Raw genomic sequence first — 23310 nt, 5'->3', positions numbered from 1 at the left:
TTTAGGGAGAAGGGGTGAGATTAAATAAGTTATTCTTCTTCTCACTCCTTTTCGAGCTTGTAAAGAAAAAGTGTTGGACATTTAAATGTTGCTTTATGCTTTTCATTGCTTTGCAAATATCGCCTGGAATGTCCAATTGTTTGACTATTTCGATTTTGTTGTTGTTATTTATTCCTATTTATGTCTTTAATTGTTCGGAACAAATAAACAAATAAATAAATAAATAAATAAAGCATGACTACTTTCATTTACATGACATTGTTGTGTCCCAAGCATTATGGTGCACTGAGATGGGGGAGGGGGGGGGGGGGGGCGTTGTATAAACACTGCTGTAATTTCTACATGGCGAAAACAAAATGTATAAAAATTGCCTTTAATAAAATCAGACAATGTGCACTTTAGCCACATGTAATTTTTTTTCTATTACAAATCTCAAATTGTGGCGTACAGAGGCAAATAAATAAATGATGGGTCTTTGTCCCAAACATTATGGAGGGCACTGTATATCATCATTCTTCAGCACCATGAAGGCAATATCAAACGTCAGAGCACCATTATTCATTGGTGCAGTTTAATGAGACTGACCATCAATAATTCCTGCACATCAGTACAGATAGTCATTAAATGTGCTGTTGCATTTACCTTGTGATGGGAGCCATTTTTATCTAGTGTATTATTGGTGATCATATTGGTCCACAATGGTGGTGCAGGAGATAAGGATTATAGCTTTGAGGCGAGAGGGGCAAGGTTTAACAGAGATGTGTTGGGGGCGGCATGATGGTGCAGCAGTAGGGTTGCTGCCTTATATCACCAGAGGCCTGGGTTCGATCCTGACTGCGCGTGCTTGTCTGTATGGAATTTACACATTCTCCCCGTGACCTGCGTGGGCTTTCTCCGGGTGCTCAAGGTTCCTCCCACACTCCAAAGATGTACAGGTTTGTTGGCTAATCGACTTTGGTATTATAGTAAATTGTCCCTAGTGCATGGAGGACAGTGTAAGTGCGTGGGGATTGCTGGCCTGTGCGGACTCAGTAGGTCGAAAGGCCTGTCTATATCTCTGAACTAAACTAAAATGTGCAGGACAAGTTTTGTTTTACAGAGGGTGGTGGGTGCATGGAACATACTGCCAGGGGTGGTGGTGAAGGCAGATACGACCAGATAGACAGCTAGGACCATCGGTCATAGCCTCAGAATTAAAGGGCGCTCTTTTAGAAAGGTGGTGAGGAGGAACTTCTTTAGTCAGAGGGTAGTTAATCTTGGATCTCATTGCCACTGAGGGCTGTGGTGACCAAGTCATTGGATCTTTTTAAGGCAGAGATAGACAAATTCTTGATCAGAACAGGTGTCAAGGGTTAAGAGGATAAGGCAGGAAAATGGGATTGGGAGGCAGAGATCAGCCATGATTGAGTGGCAGAGTGAACTTGATGGGCCGAATGGCCCAATTCTACTCCTGTAACTTGTGAAAGATAGTGGCCATTACGAGTTTTTTTAAATAGGCCCATGGATGTGGAAGGAATGGAGGAATATGGATCACATGCTGGCAGTGTAGATGAGCTCATGTTGACATCTTAGCGCCATTGTGATCTGAACGGCTTGTTCCTATGCTGTTCTGCTCCATGGACAATGCAAATTTTTATTTTGCATGCTATCCAGACTAATCATACCTCACACAAGTATAAGACAAGTATGCAATAAAGGCAAAGAAAGTATAGAACATAGAGAATGTATTGTGGTCGATTACCTCAAAAGGTGGCATCTCTTTCTCAGGATAACACCACACGAAACAGCAGGAGCAGGCCCCATTCAACAAGTTTATGCCTTTCCTGCACCTAACCCTATATCCTTTCATTCCTCCAGACCCATCAGAGATCTTTTTAGAAATACAGGCCCTTCGGCCCACCGATCCCGTACCGACCAACGATCCCCGCTCATCAACACTATCCTGCACACACTAGGGACAATTGTTTACACATACACCAAGCCGGTTAACCTACATACCTGGACGTCTTTGGAGTGTGGGAGAAAAACGAAGGTCTCAGAGAACACTCGCGCGGTCACGGGGAGAACATGCAAACTACGTACAGACAGCACCCGTAGTCGGGATTGAACTTGGTTCTCCAGCGCTGCAAGTGCTGTAAGGCAGCAACTCTACCGCTGTGCCACCGTGGCTGCCCTATCTTATTTTATTTTCCTTTTATCCTTCCATCCTGTGTACTTATTTTGATCTTTCACCTAGATTGGAAAGAGGGATCATCTACCTGAAGTGTTATTTTGGCTTCACGTCACAGTCGCTGACTGACCACTGGGAAGTTACAGAGTCCCAAGGACTTCCTTTCTGACTTTGAGCTTCCACAGTTCTGTACAATGCTTCTCTAGGCAGGACTGAGAAACTATCCAATGTTTATGAAACATTTAGACTGATACATGGATTGGACAGGTTTAGAGGGATATGGGCCGAATGCAGGCAGGTGGGACTAGTGTAAATAGGGCATGTTGGTCAGCATGGGCAAGTTAGGCTGAGGGGCCTGTTTCCATGCTGTTTGACGCCAGAGGATACTATTATCATTGTTGTACAAAGAGTAACATGCATTTATACTGTACGTTTGTCACAAAATACATCAAGATGATCTAGCAAAAGATAGCTGAAAGCACAGCCAAAGAGATACACATGAGGAGTTAGAACACAGTGCTGGAGTCACTATCAGGCAACATCGATGGAGGACGTGGATGGGCGACCTTTAAGTCTGAGGGATACCTATCCACGTCCTCTAGAGATGCTGCCCTACCCACTAAGTTACTCCAGCACTGACTCCTACACAAGATTCCAGCATTTGCAGTTCCTTGCATCTCCAGTCTCGAGGAGCTTTCGAAAAAAAGAAGTGGCAATTATAAAAAAGGATTCGAAAGTTCCATACAATTAAGGTTTGGATTGAAAGAGAAACAGGGATTAGCAAAAAGACTTGTACTGGGATGCAGGAGATAATATAACCGGTGATGAGACATAGCCAAAGTTAAGGTTAGTATCACAAGGTTAGAGTTTTCTCTCTACAATCTCTGCCATGGCAGAGAGTTGAGATCACAGGAAATACTCGGAACAAGGAAACAGCAAAAATTGTACAACGAGACTGATGCAAGGCTGGAGTGCGATAGGAGATGAAAGACTGTGTAATAGGAAATGCAATAGAAGGGTATAACTGGGCAATGCAAATGAGGAAGCCTCTGTTGACAAAGCAGCCAACTCTATAACGAGTGTGCGACTCAAAAATTGCCCAATCAGTTTTAATCCAAGGCTGATCAAGGAGTTTAGAGAACAGTTTCTCATAGCACATCACCATGTATACATTTCCTTGCCAATAACAGAGTTACAGCAGGCGGAAATAAGAGGCACACTAGAAATTGCAGGCAATGACTACAGATAGCAAGACTGTTGGAGAGGCACTCGTAGATAAAGGGATGGCACAGGGACAGGCAATGGAGGGATATAGATCATGTGCAAGCAGTGGAGATAAGCTTAACTTGGCATCATGTTCAACCCCATGCATGATGACAGTTAAACTAATCTCTTCATACAGATGATCTTTATCCCTCCACTTCCTGTACATCCATGTGCCTATCCAAAAGCCTCTTAAATGCCACTCCACCAGCCCAGGCAGCACGTTCCAAGCACCCGCCACTAAAAAGTTCTCCACTCATCTCCTTTAAGCTTTGTCGCACTCATCTGAAAGCTATGCCCTCAAGTCTTTGGTATTTGCAACTTTAGAATTTTTCTGTCGAATTATTAATTGGAGAAAATGTTTACAGGTGAGGCAAGTCTTCAGCCGGTGGAGTATTTAAGGAAAAGAAAGTAAAACCACGACAAGGTTAATGATTTTCGGGAGTGCAGGGAAGGAGAGGACCAGAAAAGAGAGTCAAAGCAAGGAAAAGATTAAAAGTAATTTAAAAAAAAATACACTTAACACGGGGAATCATACTAGATTGGTCCAAAACAAGGATATTTCTAAGTAATGCTGTTGAGAGGATGTACATGGACTTCTAGAAGACTTTTGCCAAGTTGCTACAAGATGTGGAAACAAAGAACTGCAAATGTTGCTTTATACCAAAGATAGACACAAAGAGCTGGAGTAAACTAGCAGGTCAGGCAGCATCTATGGAGAAAAAGTCTGAAAAGATTTCAGTCTGAATGAGGATCCTGATCAGAAACATCATAATCCTGTTTCTCCAGAGGGTGCCCGACCCACTGAGTTTTTCCAGAATATTTGTGTCTATCTTTGCCACAAGATATGCTTCTAGTTACTCAATACATTAAAGCATGCCATATAACATGAGTATCCAATCTTGTTCCATCCACACCGGATAGGAAAAACAATTCTAATGCGAGAGGCCATAGTTTTAAGGTGAGAGGAGCAAAGTTTAAAGATGTATGCGGAGGGAGGATTTTAAAAAAGAAAATACAAACAGAAGGTGGTGACTGCCTCGAATGCACTGCCGGTGATAGTGGTTGAAGCAGATACATTAATGGCATTTAAAATATTATTGGATAGGCTTATGGAAATGCAGGGAATGGAGGGATATGTGTTAGGTGCAGGTAGATAAGTGATGGACTTAGCATCATGTTTGTCACAGACGTTGTGGGCCGAAAATAGTGTTGTGGTGTTCTGTATTCTCATTAGATGTAAATTATCATCTACATCAATAGAAATAGATTAGTTCCCCATTGGTATGATTTTTTTTATGGCATTCTTAACAGTTTCAACGCCTGCAATAGAGTATCTTGGGGTAAACTTCCAACACACTTGAAACCATTTTTTTTTTTAAAACATCTAATAATTAATTGAATGCTATCTATGACATGCAAAACTGCCTTAAAATCTGGAAAAAATCCCTTTTTCGTAACCAAACACATTTTGTGTAGCAGTGAACAGTGTGTATATAGTTAGATGTCACTAGAAAGTCCTGTGTAGGAAAGAAATGCAGATGCTGGTTTAATCTGAAGATAGACACAAGAAGCTGGTATAACACAGCGGGTCAGACAGCTGGAGAGGAGAGAAGGTCAGCGGGGCAGCACGTTTGGAGCGAAGGAAATAGCAAGACGAAAACCTTCTTCAGAGAAACGTTGCCCATTCCTTCGCTCCAGAGATGCTGCTGACTCGCTGAGTTTACTCCAGCTTGTACCCTTTTGGTCTGCAGTATTGAACAGCTGGAGAGAAGGTATGGGTGGACGTCTCGTTGGTAGAGACCCTTCTTCAGAAACATCACCCATTCCTTCACTCCAGAGATGCTGCCTGACCCGCTGAGTTACTCCAGCTTTAGTTTGGTTCCAGTATTGGACAGCATTGAGACATTGGTCTCTCGTTGGTAGAGCCACTGCCTCATAGTGCCAGACACTGGGGTTTGATCCTGACCTTGAGTGCTGTCTGTGAGGAGTTTGCACGCTCTCCAAGACCACGTGGGTTTCCTCCAGCTGCTCTGGTTTCCATCCACATCCCAAAGACGTACATGTTTGTAGGTTAATTGGGCGCTGTAAATTACCCCGACTGTGTGAGAAGTGGATGTGAAAGTGGGATAACATAAGACGAATGTGAAAGGATAATCGCTGAAGGGCCTATTTCTATGATGCTATGGTAGACATGATGCTTAATTGTTATTTACATCTCTGTAAATGGTCATTTCAGTCGTGAAAAGGGGGAAGCTAGGTAATGGGGGTACAAGTGAATGCAAAAAAAAGGGACAGGGAGGGGAGAATTGACTATTTATTAGCCCTTTAGCTCGGTTCAAATCCAGAAGGGGGCCACCAAAGTATCTTAAAGACCAAAGAGCATTTTCTTTTTCTCTGGCGATTTCTTTTGAAGACAAAGATGTCATTTGGTACAAAACGCTAAAATTAATTTTTCTCCCAAGATTTTTCCTTTGATAGTGTGACAGGACAGTATAATCCCATCTAACAAGTCATCGAAACACTATTCCACCGCCTAGCAAATTGATCCCCGCAGGGAATTACCGTGGACTTGGAGCTGAACTCATGAGACGTGTTACAAAAGAATTCACAGTTTTGTTGTTTGAAGAGACTGGTCTTGTGCAGGGCTTTATCCATCCAGGGAAAATAGCAGGAATTACTTATGGTTTGGACAAAGTGCACGGCTAATCAGCTAATGACGCACTCCACAGAATTGCAAAAGGCTTTGCAGAACAAAATTTTATTTCAATTGCATCGCTTTTCTTCATTTAGGGCAAGCGGAGTTTGTCAGATTAGCCAAGTTCACGATTCTCAAAAAAAGGGGCAGCATAGTGGTTGAGTTGCAGCAATACAGCGCCAGATAACCAGGTTCGATCCCGACTGCAGATGCTTGTATGTACTGTACGTTCTCCCGGTGGGTTTTCTCTGGGTGCTCCGGTTTTCTCCCACAGACCAAAGACATACAGGTTTGTACGATAATTGGCTTCACTAAAATTGTCCCCAGTTTGTAGGGTAGTGCTGGTGTACAGGGCGATCGCTAGTCGACGCACTCAGCGGGCCGAAGGACCCGTTTCCACACTGTATCTGTAAAGTCTAAAGTCTCCAGCAGAATCTTGTAATAAAGAAAGCAAGTAAAATACTAGGATGATCCCAACCCTCATACTGGAAACAAATATATCACCATTCTTCAGCACCATGAAGTCAATATCAAGAAATATCAGAGCACCACTGTTTATTGGTGCAGTTTAATGAGACCGACCATCAATAATTCCTGCACATCAGTACAGATAGTCATTAAATGTGCTTTGCATTTACCTTGTAATGGGAGCCATTATTATCTAGTGTATTATTAGTGATCATATTGGTCCACCAAGTCTGAACTGCTTGTTCCTTTGCTGTACTGCTCAACGTAAATTTTATTTTGCATGTTATCCAGGCAAATCATACCACACACAAGTATATGACAAGTATGCAAAAAGGAAAATAAAGTACAGAACAAGGGGTCACAGCTGAAGGGTAAGGGGGAAATCCTTTAAAACCGAGATGAGGAGAACTTTTTTCACACAGAGAGTGGTGAATCTCTGGAACTCTCTGCCACAGAGGGTAGTTGAGGCCAATTCATTGGCTATATTTAAGAGGGAGTTAGATGTGGCCCTTGTGGCCAAGGGGATCAGAGGGTATGGAGAGAAGGCAGGTACGGGATACTGAGTTGGATGATCAGCCATGATCATATTGAATGGCGGTGCAGGCTCGAAGGGCTGAATGGCCTCTACTCCTGCACCTAATTTCTATGTTTCTATGTTTCTATAGGGGAATGTATTATGGTTGATGACCTCAAACGGTGGCTCTCTTTCTCAGGATAACTTTACAAGAAACAGCAGGAGCAGGTCCCATTCAACAAGTTTATGCCTTTCCTACACTTACCCCTATATCCTTTCATTCCTCCAGACCCATCAGTTATCTTAAAACATTTTTTTTTTTTTTAGAGACACAAGCCCTTCGCTCCACTGATCCTGCACCGATCAACGATCCCCGTGCATCAACACTATCCTGCACACACTAGGGACAATTGTTTACACATACACCAGGCCAGTTATCCTACATACCTGTACGTCTTTGGAGTGTGGGAGGAAAACGAAGATCTCAGAGAAAACCCACGCGGTCACGGGGGGAACATGCAAACTACGTACAGACAGCACCCGTAGTCGGGATCGAACCTGGGTCTCCGGCGCTGCAAGCGCTGTAAGGCAGCAACTCTACCGCTGCGCCACCGTGGCTGCCCTCTCTTATTTTATTTTCCTTTTATTCTATCCTCTGTACTTATTTTGATCTTTCGCCAGGATTGCAAAGAGGGATCATCTACCTAAAGTATTATTTTGGCTTCTCTTCACAGTCGCTGCCTGACCACTGGGAAGTTACAGTCCCAAAGACTTCCTTTCTGACTGAGCATCCACAGTTCTTAACAGTTTCAACACCTGTAATAGAGTATCTTAGGGTAACCTTCCAACACACTTGAAACCATTTTTTTAAATTTACATCTAAAAATTAATTGAATGACATGCAAAACTGCCTTAAAAGCTGGAAAAATTCCCTTTTTCGTAACCAAACACATTTTTGTAGCACTGAGTAATGTGTATATAGTTAGGCGTCACTAGAAAGTTCTGTGTAGGAAAGAAATACAATTGCTGGTTTAATCTGAAGATAGGCACAAAAAGCTGGAGTAACTCAGCGGCTCAGACAGCATCTCTGGAGAAAAGGGAACAGGTGACGTTTCGGGTCGAGACCCTTCTTCAGAAGTTAGAAGGTCCTAACTTCGGACTAAGAGTCAGCTATGATTAAAAAAAAAAAACAGGATGTCACCAATAATGTACCGTAATGTACTATTCAAGTTTTTGCCTACATCTGCTTCCTTTTAATGGATGATTCACTCGAAATACCGATGCAAGCCATTGAACATTCCAGGAAATTCCCCAATTTCCTTCATTTTACTGAATGGCAACAACATTTTTAAAAACTGTGCAGAGAGGAACTTAATTGATCTGTTTAAAGTTTAGTTTAGAGATACAGCATGGATACTGGCTCTTCGACCCACCGAGTCCATGCCTACCGTCAGTCACCCATTCATATTTGTTCTATGTTATCGCACCTTTGCATCCTCTTACCTAAAGACTAAGGGCTATTTCACAGAAGCAAATTAACCTACAAACCTGCCTATCCTTGAGATGTGGAAGGAAGCCTGAGCACTTGGAGGAAACCCATGCAGTCACAGGGAGAACCTGCAATCTCCACACAGACAGCACCCAAGGTTGGGATCAAACCTGGGTCTCTGGCGCTGTGAGGCAGTAGCTCCAGCATCCAGGATTAAAGGTTGAAAGCTACAGCATGGAAACAGGCCCTTCTACCCACCGAGCCCACTTGTTCTATGTCAAGCCCTTTCCACTCCCTGCACACCAGGGACAATTTATAGAGGGCAATTAGCCTACAAACCCACATATCTTTGGGATGTGGGATGAAACCGGAGCGCTTGGAGGAAATCCATGCAATCACAGGGAGAACATGCAAAGTCCACACAGACATCACCCAAGATCAGAATTGAACCTGGGTCACTGGAGCCATGAGGCAGCAGCTCCAGCAGCTGCCCCACCGTGCAAATTCTTGTTACATCAACTGCCTCGAAGAAAGTATCATGGTTTTGTAACGTTGTATGGTAGACAAGTGAAAAATAAAGAGGCAGCTTTATTTTAAAGGAAAGCCAAACTTATGCACAGCATCATGGTGACCTCTGTGCTTGATGTCACCAAGACACAGCTAACAAAAAGCAGAAACGGGAAAGTACAAGTTTGTCTGCACATCGTGTACACTTCAGAACAGAATGTTCGTATTCTAAGTATTAACAATGGGCTTTCTTTTCAGATTCTGACTGAAGCCTTCCCTTTTGTACTTTGAACATGGTTTGGATTTTGACCCCTTCCTCTTGCAGTGACCTCAATAATATTTGGGACAAAGACCCGTCATTTATTTATTTGCCTCTGTACTTCACAATTTGAGATTTGTAATAGAGAAAAAAATTACATGTGGTTCAAGTACACATTGTCAGATTTTAATAAAGGCAATGTTTATACATTTTGCTTTCACCATGTAGAAAATACAGCAGTGTTTATACATAGTCGTCCCATTTCAGGGCACCATAATGTTTGGGACACAGCAATGCAGTGCCGGATTTACGTATAAGCTAAACAAGCAATAGCTTAGGGCCCCCACTTTCTAGGGGGCCCCCCGAAAAAAATTGATGAGCCTCGAGGTCTAGGGGGGCCTCCGGCCAAGGCAGAACACCTACCGTTCAACTCTGGGCGGCCCCCCCTCTCTATCTCTCTCTCTCCATCTCCCCCCGCTATCCGTATCCAGGCCACCAGGCTCCGCTCGCTCCTCATCCGCCGGCACGGCAGGCCGCCTTGCACATGCGCACGACCACGGCCAGCACATCATTGGCCGCCCTGCGCATGCGCACTGCAACGGCAACTGGTCAGCGCTGGGCACTTTCTCCCTCGCTTTGAATTGTGGGAGATTTGGCCGCCATGGCTGTCCGGTCGTTGGGGGCCTCACAAGTGGAACAGTTTAGGGCCTCTCTTCATCCAAATCCGGCACTGCAGCAATGTCATGTAAATGAAAGTAGTCATGATTAGTATTTTGTTGCATATCCTTTGCATGCAATGACTGCCTGAAGTCTGCGATTCATGGACATCACCAGTTGCTGGGTGTCTTCCATGGTGATACTCTGCCAGGCCTGTATTGCAGCCATTTTTAGTTTATGCTTTGTCTTGGGGTTTAGACCCCTTCAGTTTTCTCTTTGGCAAATAAAAAGCATGCTCAATAGGGTTCAGATCGGATGATTGACTTGGCCACTCAAGGATTGAGCATTTTTTAGCTTTGAAAAACTCCTTTGTTGCTTTAGCAATATGTTTGGGATCATTGTCTTGCTGTAGAATGAACCGCCGGCCAATGAGTTTTGAGTCACTTGTTTGAACTTTAGCAGATAGGATGTGTCTGCACACTTCAGAATTCATTATGCTACCACCATCAGCAGTTGTATCATCAATGACGATGTGAGCTAATACCTTCAGCAGCCATACTTGCCCAGGCCATAACACCCCCAACACCACCACCATGTTTCACAGATGAGGTGATATGGCAGTTCCTTCTCTCCTCCATACTTTGCTCTTGCCATCACTCTGATATAAATTAATCTTCATCTCATCTGTCCACAAGACCTTTTTCCAGAACTGTGGTTGCTCTTTTAAGTACTTATTGGCAAACTACAACTTGGCCATCCTATTTTTGCGGCTAATCAGTGGTTTGCATCTTGCAGTGTAGCCTCTGGATTTCTGTTCATGAAGTCTTCTGTAGACAGTGGTCATTGACAAATCCACACCCGACTCCTGAAGAGTGTTTCTGATCTGTTGGACAGGTGTTTGGGGATTTTTCTTTATTACAGAGAGAATTCTTCTGTTGTCAGCTGTAGAGGTCTTCCTTGGTCTGCCAGTCCTTTTGCAATTAGTAAGCTCACCAGTGCTCTCTTTCTTCTTAATGATGTTCCAAACAGTTGATTTTGGTAAGCCTAAGGTTTGGTTGATGTCTCTAACAGTTTTATTCTTGTTTCTCAGTCTCATAATAGCTTCTTTGACTTTCATTAGCACAACTTTGGTCCTCATGTTGATAAACAGCAATAAAGGTTTCCAAAGGTGATTGAAAGACTAGGTGCTGAGAGCTCTCTTATACCTGCATTTGGGAGGCATTTATACACACCTGAGCAATTACAAATACCTGTGAAGCCATGTGTCCCAAACATTACAATGCCCTGAAATGGGTGGGACTATGCTTAAACATAGCTGTAATTTCTACATGGTGAATCCTAAATGTATAAAATGGCCTTTAATAAAATCTGACAATGTGCACTTTAACCACATGTGATTTTTTTCTATTACAAATCTCAAATTGTGGAGTACTGAAGCAAATAAATAAATGATGGGTCTTTGTCCCAAACATTATGGAGGGCACTGTATTTGCATTAAGAGCAAATTAAATGAAGTGAGACCAACAACATTTTATATGTTATAATACACAGTAAAACACAAACTGTTGGCAGAACTCAACAGACCAGGGAAGTTCTTTATCTCAAGATTCCAGTATCTGCAGTTTCTCGTGTCTGGCTTTAATATGCGCATTGCCTTCCAGGTGCTCAATATCAGCCTGAGAAACTGCGGCAGGGCGGGATATGTGGCACAGTGGTGTAGCGGTAGAGTTGCTGGCTCACACCGCCAGAGGCCAGGTTCGATCCTGACTATAGGTGTTCTCTGTAAGGAGTTTGTACATTCTCCCTGTGACTGCGCCAGGTGCTCCGGTTTCCTCCAACATCCTAAAGACGAGCAGGTTTTTAGGTTAATAAGTTTGTCTTCTTTCAATTATCCGTAGTGTGTAGGATAGAATAGGGTGTGCCGGCTTGGTGGGCCGAAGGGCCCGTTTCCGTGCTGCATCTCTGAACATCAAACACCGATGGTCATGGTGCATGCACACTCCCTTATCACTTTGTTTTCTAAAACAATTTTAAAAGTTTGAGAAATGCACGAGTTGTTTTATCTCAGCTTGAATATCAGTTGAAAGCAGACATGGTGCTCTAAAGGACGTGTGTTTACATTGGCAATCTCAAGTTTCTATCCTTAAGTCACAAGGACGGCAAGAGAAAACTATAAAATGCAGGTGCTGGAAATCTGAAGTACAAATAGAAATTGCTAGAAGCACTCAGTTCAGCAAGAATGAATAAAAATCAATTCTAACTCTTTCACTTTCCATTTCGCTCTGACATCCCTAATGTTTCCAGCTATTTTTCTCTTTTAAAAATAAAACCTACAGAGAAACGCAGCTAGTAGAGCCGCTGCCACACTGTGCCAAAGATCCAGGTTCAACCCCAACCTCAGGAACTATTTGCACATTCTCCCTGCGACGAGTCACGAGTGCCTAGGTACAGCGAACACTATTTTGCTATACTCTACATAATACTATGCATAAATACAATCAAACGAAACTCGAGTACAGTGGGTAGAACAATGAGGAAGATACAATCAAACGAAACATAGACATCACAATGGGGTTGAAGTAAATCGGACAGTGCCCTAGTTTATGGAATAAATGTTCCCGAAGCCTGCTAACAGAGGGGAAGCTGTTCCTAAATTTGGCATTGGTGGCACGTTCAAGCTTTTGTATCTTCTTCCCAACAGCAGTGGGGAGAATGAATGACCAGGGTGGGACACGTCTTTGATTATGTTAGTTTCCTCCACATCCTAAAGACATGAATGTTTGTAGGTTAAATGGCCTCTGTAAATTTTCACCTAGTGTGTAGGGAGTGGATGCATGCGAGATATCATAGAGATATCAGTATGGTAGTTGTAGACTTGGTTGACTGAAGGACCCATTTCCATGCTGTTTCTTTCAAGCAACTCAAACAAGGTACCTTCAAACGTTTTAATTGACTTGTGCAAGTCTCCATGGCTGCCTCCAAATGGGATTCCAGTGAAATGTTGTCAAAGTCTTGAACAAAAGAGATATTTGCCACAGGCAGCCGTATCATTTAGTTATCCGGTGATCTGCCACGCTCTACTTAAGATTGCATTTTTTGTCCAGAAATGGCTCCAGAACACCAAAGTCTGTGAAATTTCAATTTTGGCTTTACGCACAAACCTCTGATGTGAACGTCAGCATTTCCGCCCTGTGAGAAGGTCAGAATTGCCAAAGAGCAGGAACTCTGACTGAATCTCCTTCACTTGCATCCAGTCAAAGTCCCACCATGTTTAAATATGAAGGAATCGCCTATGGACTAAAATCACAGATACTGCCACGCCCGTATCATCACTGGCAGCCATGCACTTCAATTGACCAATACTCCAATGTAGACTTCAGAGTTGACCAACAATCCACAGCAACTGGTTATCTCTGCACAAGGAAACAAAAACTGTCCCAATCACAAGATCCCATTGCTGTTTACCCAATCTTCACTTTGTACAACACATACAATTGAGGCTTTCACAAAGGAACAGGATACAGACATCAAATAGCACACACACACACACACAGAGAGGATACAAGGTATTTAAAGATCACCTGTGCCATAAGCTCAACAGCGGCACAGTGACGCAACCGGTAGAGTTCTGCCTCACAGCACCATAGACCCGGGTTCGATCCGGACCTCGGCTGCTGTCGGTGTGGAGTTTGCACCTTCTCCCTGTGACAGTGTGGGTTTCCTCAGGGCGCATCGGTTTCCCAAAGACGTGTGGGTTTGTAGGTTAAGTGGCCTCTGTAAATTGTCCCTAATGTGTATGGAGTGGATGCGAAAGTGGGATAATGTAGAACGAGTGTGAACCGGTGATGGGTGGGCGATGTGGACCTGGTGGGTCAAAAGGCCCGTTTCATGCTGTGCCACCGCATAGTTCATAGTCGAGGTTAACATTGTGCAGCGTCCAAAGATCTGTTAGTTGTTGAAAAGAAGCTGTTCTTGACCTGGTGGTCATGTCCTCAGCCTCCTGTATCTTTCTCCGGATGGTGGAGCGAGATTGTGGCTAGGGTGGTGTGGGATTCATTATAATAAATTATATTATAATTGATAATACATAGTAAAATGGAAAACGGAATGTTCACATTATGACCCATGATAACCGTTGCTCAGTTTTATGGATAATAATCAAATAAAGATCTCTTGTTCGGGACACCTTGAAGTGGAGAAAAAAGCAAGCACTTATTTCAAGAGGGCTAGATACAAAATCAGGGATGTAATGTTGAGGCTCGACAGCCGCATTTGGAGCATTGTGAGCAATTTTCGACACCATATTTGTGGAAGGATATGCTGGCTATGGAGAGGGTCCAGAGGAGGTTTACAAGAATGATCTCAGAAATGAGTGGGTTAACATATGATGAGCGTTTGACAGGACTGGGCCTGTACTTGCTGGAGTTCTTTTAAACATTGGGGGACTTCATTGAAACGTATTAAATAAAGGCTTGGATAGAGTGGATGTGGAGAGGATGTTTCCACTAGTGGGAGAATCTAGGGTTCATTGAAACTAGAGGTTTGAGCCACAGAATTAAAGGATGTTCCTTTAGGAAGGAGAGGGGAAGACATTTATTTAGTCAGAGGGTGGTGAATCCATAGAATTCTTTGACACAAATGGCTGTGGAAGTCAATGGATATTTTTATGCCAGGGACAGATGGATTCTTGATTAGTACAGGTATCAGGGGTTATGGGGAGAAGGCAGGAGAATGGGGTTAGGAGGGAGACAGACCAGTCATGATTGAATGGCAGGGTAGACTTGATGGGCCAAATGGCCTAATTCTGCTCCTATCACGTAGGACCTTATGACCTAAAAGTAGTTGTGTGCACTCTGTGAGGAGCGTAGATAAATGATCAATTATTTCTCCACCGATTCCAATGCTAATGTAATTACAATGTGGAAACAGACCGTTGGCACAACTCAGTCCATCTACTGAGACACAAAGAACTGCAGATGTTGGGATCTAGAGCAAAACAAAGTGCTGGAGGAACCAAGCAGGTCAGGCAGCATCGGTGGAGGGAATAGACAGACGACACTTTTGGTTGGGGACCCTTCTTCAGATTGGACAGAGATGTTGTTCGTCCATTCCCACCACAGATGTTGCCTGACCTGCCGAGCTTGTCCGCCATTGACTTTTGCTCATTCCATCCGTTCTTCAGAAACCACACACATCTCCCGCCAATCTCTCCCGGTGACCTCTTCCAGTTCTGCCATCATCCTTTTGCTTCTACGTCCATTTTAAGAGCAAAGAGCAGACTGAGAAATTAGTACGGCCAAACATTACAAAGCAGAAACGCCTGAGAGTAATTCAGTAAGATTATACTATTTATAAAAAGCAGAACTGAGAAAGTAGACAGCCCAATGCCTAAAGGTTGCACAGATTTGCTACATCACGAGTCAAGAGTGTTTTATTGCAATATGTCCCAGGCAGAACAATGCAATTCTTAAGGGCCTGTCCCATTCTCACAACCTAATTCACGACCTTTTTAAACTCGTGGACATTTTTCATCATGCTAGAAAAAACGCCCCGACCTACTTGATGCCACGAGTACCTACGACCTCCTACGCCCTCGTGACGACCATGCTGCGAGTAACAGTCAAGGGCAAACTCGGCAGAATCATGAATTAGGTCGTGAAAGTGGGACAGACCCTTCACTTGCAGCACCACAGAATATGTAAACATTGTACTTTGTAAACAATATAATAAACAAAAAAAAAATGATATACAGGAGTTGCTGCCTCAAAAAGGCGGCCAGCATCAGTGACCCACATTGATACTGGCCAGTGTTCACCACCTACTGCAGTCTTGTTTGCTTTCAGAGCACTCGACTTCAGAGCCTACAGACAATTCATTTTGCTAAGTATTTTCTTTGCCCACAACTGTGCAGCCACTAAACAGCTAACGTTGGCTCAAAAAACCCACCAGAATCTTTTAAAAAATAAATTAGGAAATACTCAGAAAGCCAGACAGCACACACAGAAGGAGAAACAGAGTTGGTGTTTCAGGTCATTGCATTCCCCTTTTCAACCTTTGGAGTATTTCCAGCATTTCCTGATTTTGTTTCAGATTTTCTGCCTCTGCGGTTTGATATTCAGCTCAAGTTGGATATTGGGCAGTGGTCAAAGAACGGCAGAGTTTAACAGAATGAAACGGCCAAGCCTAGAATAGAAATGCAATTTGCATACCAGTCGTTTGAAGTGTTTGTTGGTCTCGGTGGTGCATGCTGGCGTATAAATAACTGTATCGCCACAAGTCAAAATGTCGACAAAATCTTGCGCAAGGTGGTGGCATTTTAAATCCCGCCGAGCTGCAAGGATAGGAGCGCTTACAAAAAATAATCACACTGATGAATCACTTGTGGAAGTTATCAAGATGTCAGCATCAAAAACTCAATTCATGGATTTTTGACAGACTATTAGGTAGACACAAAATGCTAGAGTAACTCAGCGGGCGGGCAGCATCTCTGGAGAGAAGGAATGGGTGACGTTACGGGTCGAGGCCCTTCTTCAGACAGACCATTATTTGTCACAATTTTGCTTATAAATAGAAAATTATTATTTTTTAAATTACACACAGTATTTCTTTCTGAGCTGTTGCAAGTGTATCACTGAGTCCAGGCAATCTCGAATGGAGATGAAGGCAAGTGTGTTCAGAGGTAGACCCAGAGTGCTGGAGCAACTCAGCAGGTTAAGCAGCATCTCTTGAGAACAAGTTTGTCTCAGTATCTGTAGAGGGAAATAACCCGTCTTATTTTATTTTTAAGCTAACTTTACATCCTGTTTAACAGTTTCATGCAAGCGACTTAAGACTGAAGTCATTTCTCAGTAATCGCAGACGAGCATTTCAGGTTGTTGGGAGTCTTTTGTCTAGTTCAGAGTTATCCTTTGAGGTTACGATCAAGATATCACACCTCCCCAATCACAGACACTGGGGAGGCTACTAGAGTCCCACTGTTTCATTCCTCTCTGCTTTTCAGTCACGAGGACTCCTCACTCTGCCTGATAGTTTAAAGCCAAAGTAGTAAGTGGAACTTGTACAAGTCGCAAAACTACTTTCCAGCACTCTTGAACAGAGTACGTAGACTAATGAACCAAATTTAAAAAAGAATCAAGCCAAGCATAAAGTTAAATTTAACAGAACTTTCTCAATATAGTCCAGGGTGGAAAGTCCAAAAAGCATAGCATGAAGGTCCGAGGGGGGGAAAGTTTCAAGATGTGCAGGGCAAATATTTATAGACACATTTATTCATTTAAACACACAGTGGTAGATGCCTAGACCCTGGTTCCAAGGGTTGTGATGGAAGGAGATACGATAGTGGCTTCAACGCAGAGAGTGGTGAATCTCTGGAACTCTCTGCCACAGAGGGTAGTTGAGGCCAGTTCATTGGCTATATTTAAGAGGGAGTTAGATGTGGCCCTTGTGGCTAGGGGGATCAGGGGGTATGGAGAGAAGGCAGGTACGGGATACTGAGTTGGATGATCAGCCATGATGATATTGAATGGCGGTGCAGGCTCGAAGGGCCGAATGGCCTACTCCTGCACCTAATTTCTATGTTTCTATGTTTCTATGATAGTGGCATTCAAGAAGATTTTGGAAAGGCACTTGAATATGCAGGGAATGGAGGATTCTCAGTCCAGTTTTTTAGATAATGCAAAGGAGTGCGTAACCTTCTCCATAATCAACCCCATTCTGCAGTTGTGTAGTAACTGGGTGGATGTGGAAAGGACGTTGTCTTGGAGCTCCTCTGGTCCAATGCTGCCGGACTACCCGGGAAACTCTGCAAAAGTCATTTTAATTTATTCTGTATCCGAGACATTCCACTGCCCGAGAAACTGCTATAGTCGTGAAACAGTCAGGTTTTCTTCACACTGCAAGATCCAAAAGGAAGCAGGGCAGAAAATCTCTGGTCAGAAGGCAAGACTCGGGTCTGAGTGATACATCACCATGTCACTGAAAGGCAACAAGCAAGTCCGGCAAAAGGTCACGATACCAGCCTCTGACTCGGAGGCATAGAGTCTCAACATTTACCATAGATGCTAGAACGTCACAGCACAGGAATTGGATAGGGAAATGAGGAACTGGTTCACACAAAAGGACATAAGGCGCTGGCGTAACGCTTTTGCATCCGATTATGAAGAAAGAGAGTCAGACCTGGAGTGGGGAAATAAATATCAATGTGTTGGTCCCTCTCTGGGGAAGAGCGGAATGAACAGGAGGGAGACAAATCTTAGAAACAGGATTCAACTCTTTACCAGACCCTGAACAGTGGGATCATAGACCCTACGACTCAAGGGCACATGCCTGGCTGAGACTGCTGACTTTCTGGCGATGGGCAGCACACAGTTTAAGGTTCAAGTTCTTGTATCTTACATATGCAATTAAAAGTTTAAAGGACATCTTTCACCAGTTGTCAGTGGTATATCTCTAATATGTAGGAAGGAACTGCAGATGCTGGTTTAAACTGAAGATGGGACACAAAAAGCTGGAGTAACTCAGCGGGTCAAAACAGCTCGACCCGAAACGCCACCAATTCCTTTTCTCCAGAGATGCTGTTTGACCCGCTGGGTTACTCCAGCTTTGTGTCTATCTTTGTGTCCATCTCTAATACACAACAGCAACACTCTCCATCTCACTAGGTTGTTGATCTGTCCCATTCTAGAGACTCAAGCACCAAAGTCTAAGGTTAACATTCCTGTGCAGTGCTCCCTCTGTACTGCACGATCAAGATGTGTTGTTTTTCTAAATGAGATGTTAAACCAACGCACCCAAGACCATGAAAGATTCCACGGCATTCAACCAAGAACGGGCAGCACAGTTATTCTCAAAGGAGTGGGCAACCTTCTCCATACCCAACCCCATTCTACAGCTTTGCCGTAACTGGGTGGATGCGGAAAGGATGTTGTATCTTGGATCTCAATATTAGTCAAGAACACAGATTATTTGGTTGCTTTGACAGCACTGAAGGGAGGTCATTGTTGGCAAATTGGCTGCTGTTTTTGCCTACTTTAAGATTGTGACCATACTTCAGAACACACACCATTCTCTGCAAACTTCATGTGGACATCCACACTGATTTGTGAGGGGCAACTTAACAAATTGAAGTATTTCTGGTTAAGGGACAAGATTAAAGGCTTCCATTTGCTACAGCACCAGATGGATCCATCCTTGACCATCCGATCCTCACCTACATGTTTCCTGACAAAGTGATTCAGTTTGTACATGTTCGCCGACAATAACCAGCGCCGACTCCCATTCCCCTCCCAGTCAACTCTCAAGCTCTCCACCAGTGGCAGCCTAACTACAGTCAATGTCCTTGACATTGAGCGTTGGAAAAGACAACGCCTTTGGTCCCCAGAACCAAGCATGTTCTGTTCTCTCCTCTCCCATTCCATGCCACACCTCGCCACCATTTATGTACCACTTTAGATTCTCATTGGAGTTTATATACTCATTAGCAAAATCACAGTTTTTATCACTATTATCCTGCTAGTCACAACCCAATCTCAATTAGTACAAAAACAATTCCAGCCTGGACTCATCCTTTATTCTCTGGAACCCAAATCTCAGAACTGATTAATTGAGGGGGATTCAGGAGGGAAACGGGCACTTTGGCCCAGGAAGGGAGGAACTGCAGATGCTAGTTTAAACCAAAGATAGCCAAAAAGCTGGTGTAACTCAGTGGGACAGGCAGCATCTCTGGAGAGAAGGAATGTGTGACGTTTCAGGTCGAGACCCTTCTTCGGGCTCGACCTAAGCATCACCCATTCCTTCTCTCCAGAGATGCTGCCTGTCCCACTGAGTTATTCCAGCTTTTTGAGTTTGTCCATTCCTACTAGTTCTTTTATTCCAATTGGGCATCCACTGTAAATTGGGGCAATTTACAGAGGCCAATTGACCTACAAATCTCTACGTCTTTGGGATGTGGGAGGAAACCGGAGCACCTGGAGAAAACCCAGTCACACGGAGAACTTGCAAACTCCATACAAAGAGCACCCAAGGTCAGGATCGAACCAGGGTGTGTGGCACTGAGGAAGCAGCTCTACCAGCTGTGCCACTGTGCGTCCAGGTATATAACCAAAACACTCACTCAAATCCCTCTATAGCCTTGTCCTTTCCCACTCCATCATCACATCCCACTCCTCACACCTTGTACATGGCCAATATACCATCCACTGCCCCAGACACTAATCTCTGAAACTCACAGCCACCCCTCTGCCTTGTTTAGACTTTCTTCCTTGGAGCAAACATTCCCTCTCCCATCTTTGACTCTACACCAGTATTCATCTTCCCACACCCATGTGAAGCCTTATCTCTGAGATCTGTTAATGATCCACAGACTACATCTGAACATTCACTGCTCAATTCATTCCAGCCACTTCAATAAGTGCGATTACTGGTAAGCGACTCTCCACCCAATTCCTCAACTTAAAAACGGTCAAGTTCTGACATCTCCATCAATGGGTTTGAAGGACTCGTTGAGACACATTGTCAATGTTTTCATTCCCTACGACTCAGAGGGAACCCAGGGGAGCTGGAGACGATGTCCACTTACAGTGATACAGCGTGGACACAGGCCATTCGGTCCAACTTGCCCACACCGGCCAACATGTCCCATCTCCACTAGTCCCACCTACCTGCGTTTGGTCCAAACCCGACCCATCCATGCGCCCAGTTTTTTGATATCTCCCGAGGATAGACACAAAAAGCTGGAGTAACTCAGCGGGACAGGCAACATCTCTGGAGACCCTTTCTTCTCCGTTCGCAGGACAAATAGTAACACAAACATGTTATTATGGACTCACCAATAAGATGCCACGTCTTCCTCTTGCCGTACTTCCCGCAGCCCCGAGTGCGGTCGGACTCATAGCCGATGAGAGGGGTACATAAGCCGTCGGCGACCTGCCCGATCAGCAGCAGGATGCCCGCGTTGTAGTTGTTGATAGCCAGCACCGTGTGGTAGTAAACCAGCAGGTAGGTGAACCACATGGACGCGCACAAGTCATTGAGAAAGTGCCCCACTGAGTAGGACAAGCGGGCGCAGAGTGGCAGCGAGAGCACCTCATCAGACATGGCCCCGGCAACAAGGAGAGTCCAGGGGGGTGTGACACACCGGCTCTTTGATACTGGAGTTGTGTAATGTCCTTTGCACCTTGCCGACCGCTTTAGATTGGCTTCTGAATTCAACCAGCCCTGAGCTTGTTACACAGACCGAGGGCTCTAAATGTCACCAGCCTCGCTGCATGTTACACAAGCAGCCCTGCATATAACCAACTGGGCTTGCCACACGTTACACACAGGGCTCTGAGTACAACCAGCCCTGGGTTTGTTACACAAGAGGGTTCCGAATGTAACCAGTTGTTAGGCTTGTTAGACGTTACACGCGCAGCCCTACATATAACCAGCTTGGTACACTTTATACACGCAGCTCTGAATGCAGGCAGCCCTGGGCTCGTTACTCAGGGGGTATAAACCAGCCTCTCCCCCTCCCCCGGCGTGTTACTCGTTACACAGGGAGCCCAGGATATAACCAGTCACACGTTACACAGGGAGCCTTGTATACAACCAGTCCCTGGACTTGTCACACACGTTACCAGCGGCCGGCCCGCTGCTCTGACACACTCGCTTTCCCAGCCCGGCTCCTTGGAGCTTCCTGGAACATTGCTCTCGCTGCAGTTTTTCCCGTCCCCTCAACTCCAGCTTCCTGCTGTCAATAATCCGCCGGCCGGTCATGTGAGTTAACGCAGGGCTGTTCCCAGTTGGAGAATAACACTGGGCGTTTCCCTCCGCTCTCACAGCCCAATGAGCGAGGAACTGGGGCGGGACGTCCGCTCGTTGCCCGGCCCACAGGTTGACACAGGTGGAGGGATGGGGTCGAGTCTTCTCGTTCTCACCCAACAGAAAGCTAACAATGACCCGTTGCCTTGATCATCATTACATTTATGCATATCTTTCATTCATTGTGCTTCATCTCTCTACATCATCGCCTATATCTCTCGTTCCCCTTTTCCCCGACTAGTCTGAAGAAGGGTCTCATCCCGAAACGTCATCCAGGTATGCTGCTTGTCCCGCAGTTACTCCAGCGTTTTGTGTCCAGAGAAGGATGGGTGGATGCCTGTCTGAGGGGGCAAGGATAAACTCATTGGCAGAGTCTTAGCTGGCATTTGCCAACAATCAAACCAAACCACTTCAAGAGTCACAGGAAATGTATTCATAGTTTATTTTATGCAATTTTGCAGGAATGCATTGGGGTGTACATGGGGAGAAGGCAGGAGAATGGGGTTGAGAGGGATGGATAGATCAGCTGTGATTGAATGGGGGAAGTAGACTTGATGGCCCGAATGGCCCAATTCTGCTCCTAGAACGTTTTGTGTTGTCACAAGCATACACCACAGAAACTGGCCCTTCGGCCCACAGTATCCATGCCAACTATCAACCACCCAGCTACACTAAACCTATTGACTGACACTTGGTCTGTAGCCTTCTAAGCCTTGATTTAAGAGCTCCTCTCGACAATTTTGGTTCTCTGAAAAGTTCTCTAATCAGAAAGGTTAATCTGTTTCCCTCTCCACGGATGCTGCTTGACTTGCTGAGTTCTTCCAGCATTTCAGACTCCAGAATCTGCATTTCTGTTTTCCCTTATTAAATGTTATTAATTGATTTACATCAGTTTTGAAGCAAGGAATTTAGTCTCTTTTGTGCTGAAAGTAAGTTTTTTTTTTGGTGGAATATGTGAAATCTGAAATAAATGCACATTAAATTTGACAGTAGCAGTAAAAAGAAAATATTATATAGTGTATTCAATGTAAATAATAGGACTTTGCATACATTTTCTTTGAACTGCAGGTACAAGTTTTACACAAATTATTTCCACACTGCTTTCCGCATTGTCCAAATTCCATGTACCTAAAATAACAACCATTACGTATTACCTTCAGTGAACAAAAATAACCTGAGGCATTTAATGGTGGCATAAGCTGGTGAAATTCACAGCAAACTGGTTAGAGATGCCAAATATGTTATTCAAAGAATTAGTTCCACATTCAGCTTTCAACACTGAAGAAGACAGCCAAGGATGGCACAGCGGTGTGGTTAGCCCACAGTTTCAGAGACCTGGGGTTCAATCCTGATCTCTGGTGCTGTCTATGTGGAGTTTGCGCGTTCTCTTTGCGACCATGTGGATGTTCCTTGGATGATCTGCTCCATTCCCACATCCCAAAGATGTGCTAGTAGGAATGTCAATTAGCCACTGTACATTGCCCCA

The 23310-nt window shown here is 44.2% G+C and overlaps 1 protein-coding gene across 1 annotated transcript in view; it reads right to left on the bottom strand.

The window, feature by feature from the left end:
- Positions 1-21781, bottom strand: part of mfsd12a (major facilitator superfamily domain containing 12a) — a 54317-nt gene extending 32536 nt beyond the window's left edge. The window contains exon 1 of the mRNA XM_055658544.1: positions 20852-21781. Within this exon, the coding sequence (XP_055514519.1) occupies positions 20852-21119 (268 nt within the window). The 5' untranslated portion in view covers positions 21120-21781. The remainder of the gene's footprint in view (positions 1-20851) is intronic.
- Positions 21782-23310: the final 1529 nt, after the last annotated feature.

Source organism: Leucoraja erinacea, chromosome 29, assembly GCF_028641065.1.
Source record: "Leucoraja erinacea ecotype New England chromosome 29, Leri_hhj_1, whole genome shotgun sequence".
NCBI lineage: Eukaryota > Metazoa > Chordata > Chondrichthyes > Rajiformes > Rajidae > Leucoraja > Leucoraja erinaceus.
Note: the sequence above shows the minus strand (reverse complement) of the source record. Positions and strands in the feature narration are given on the sequence as shown.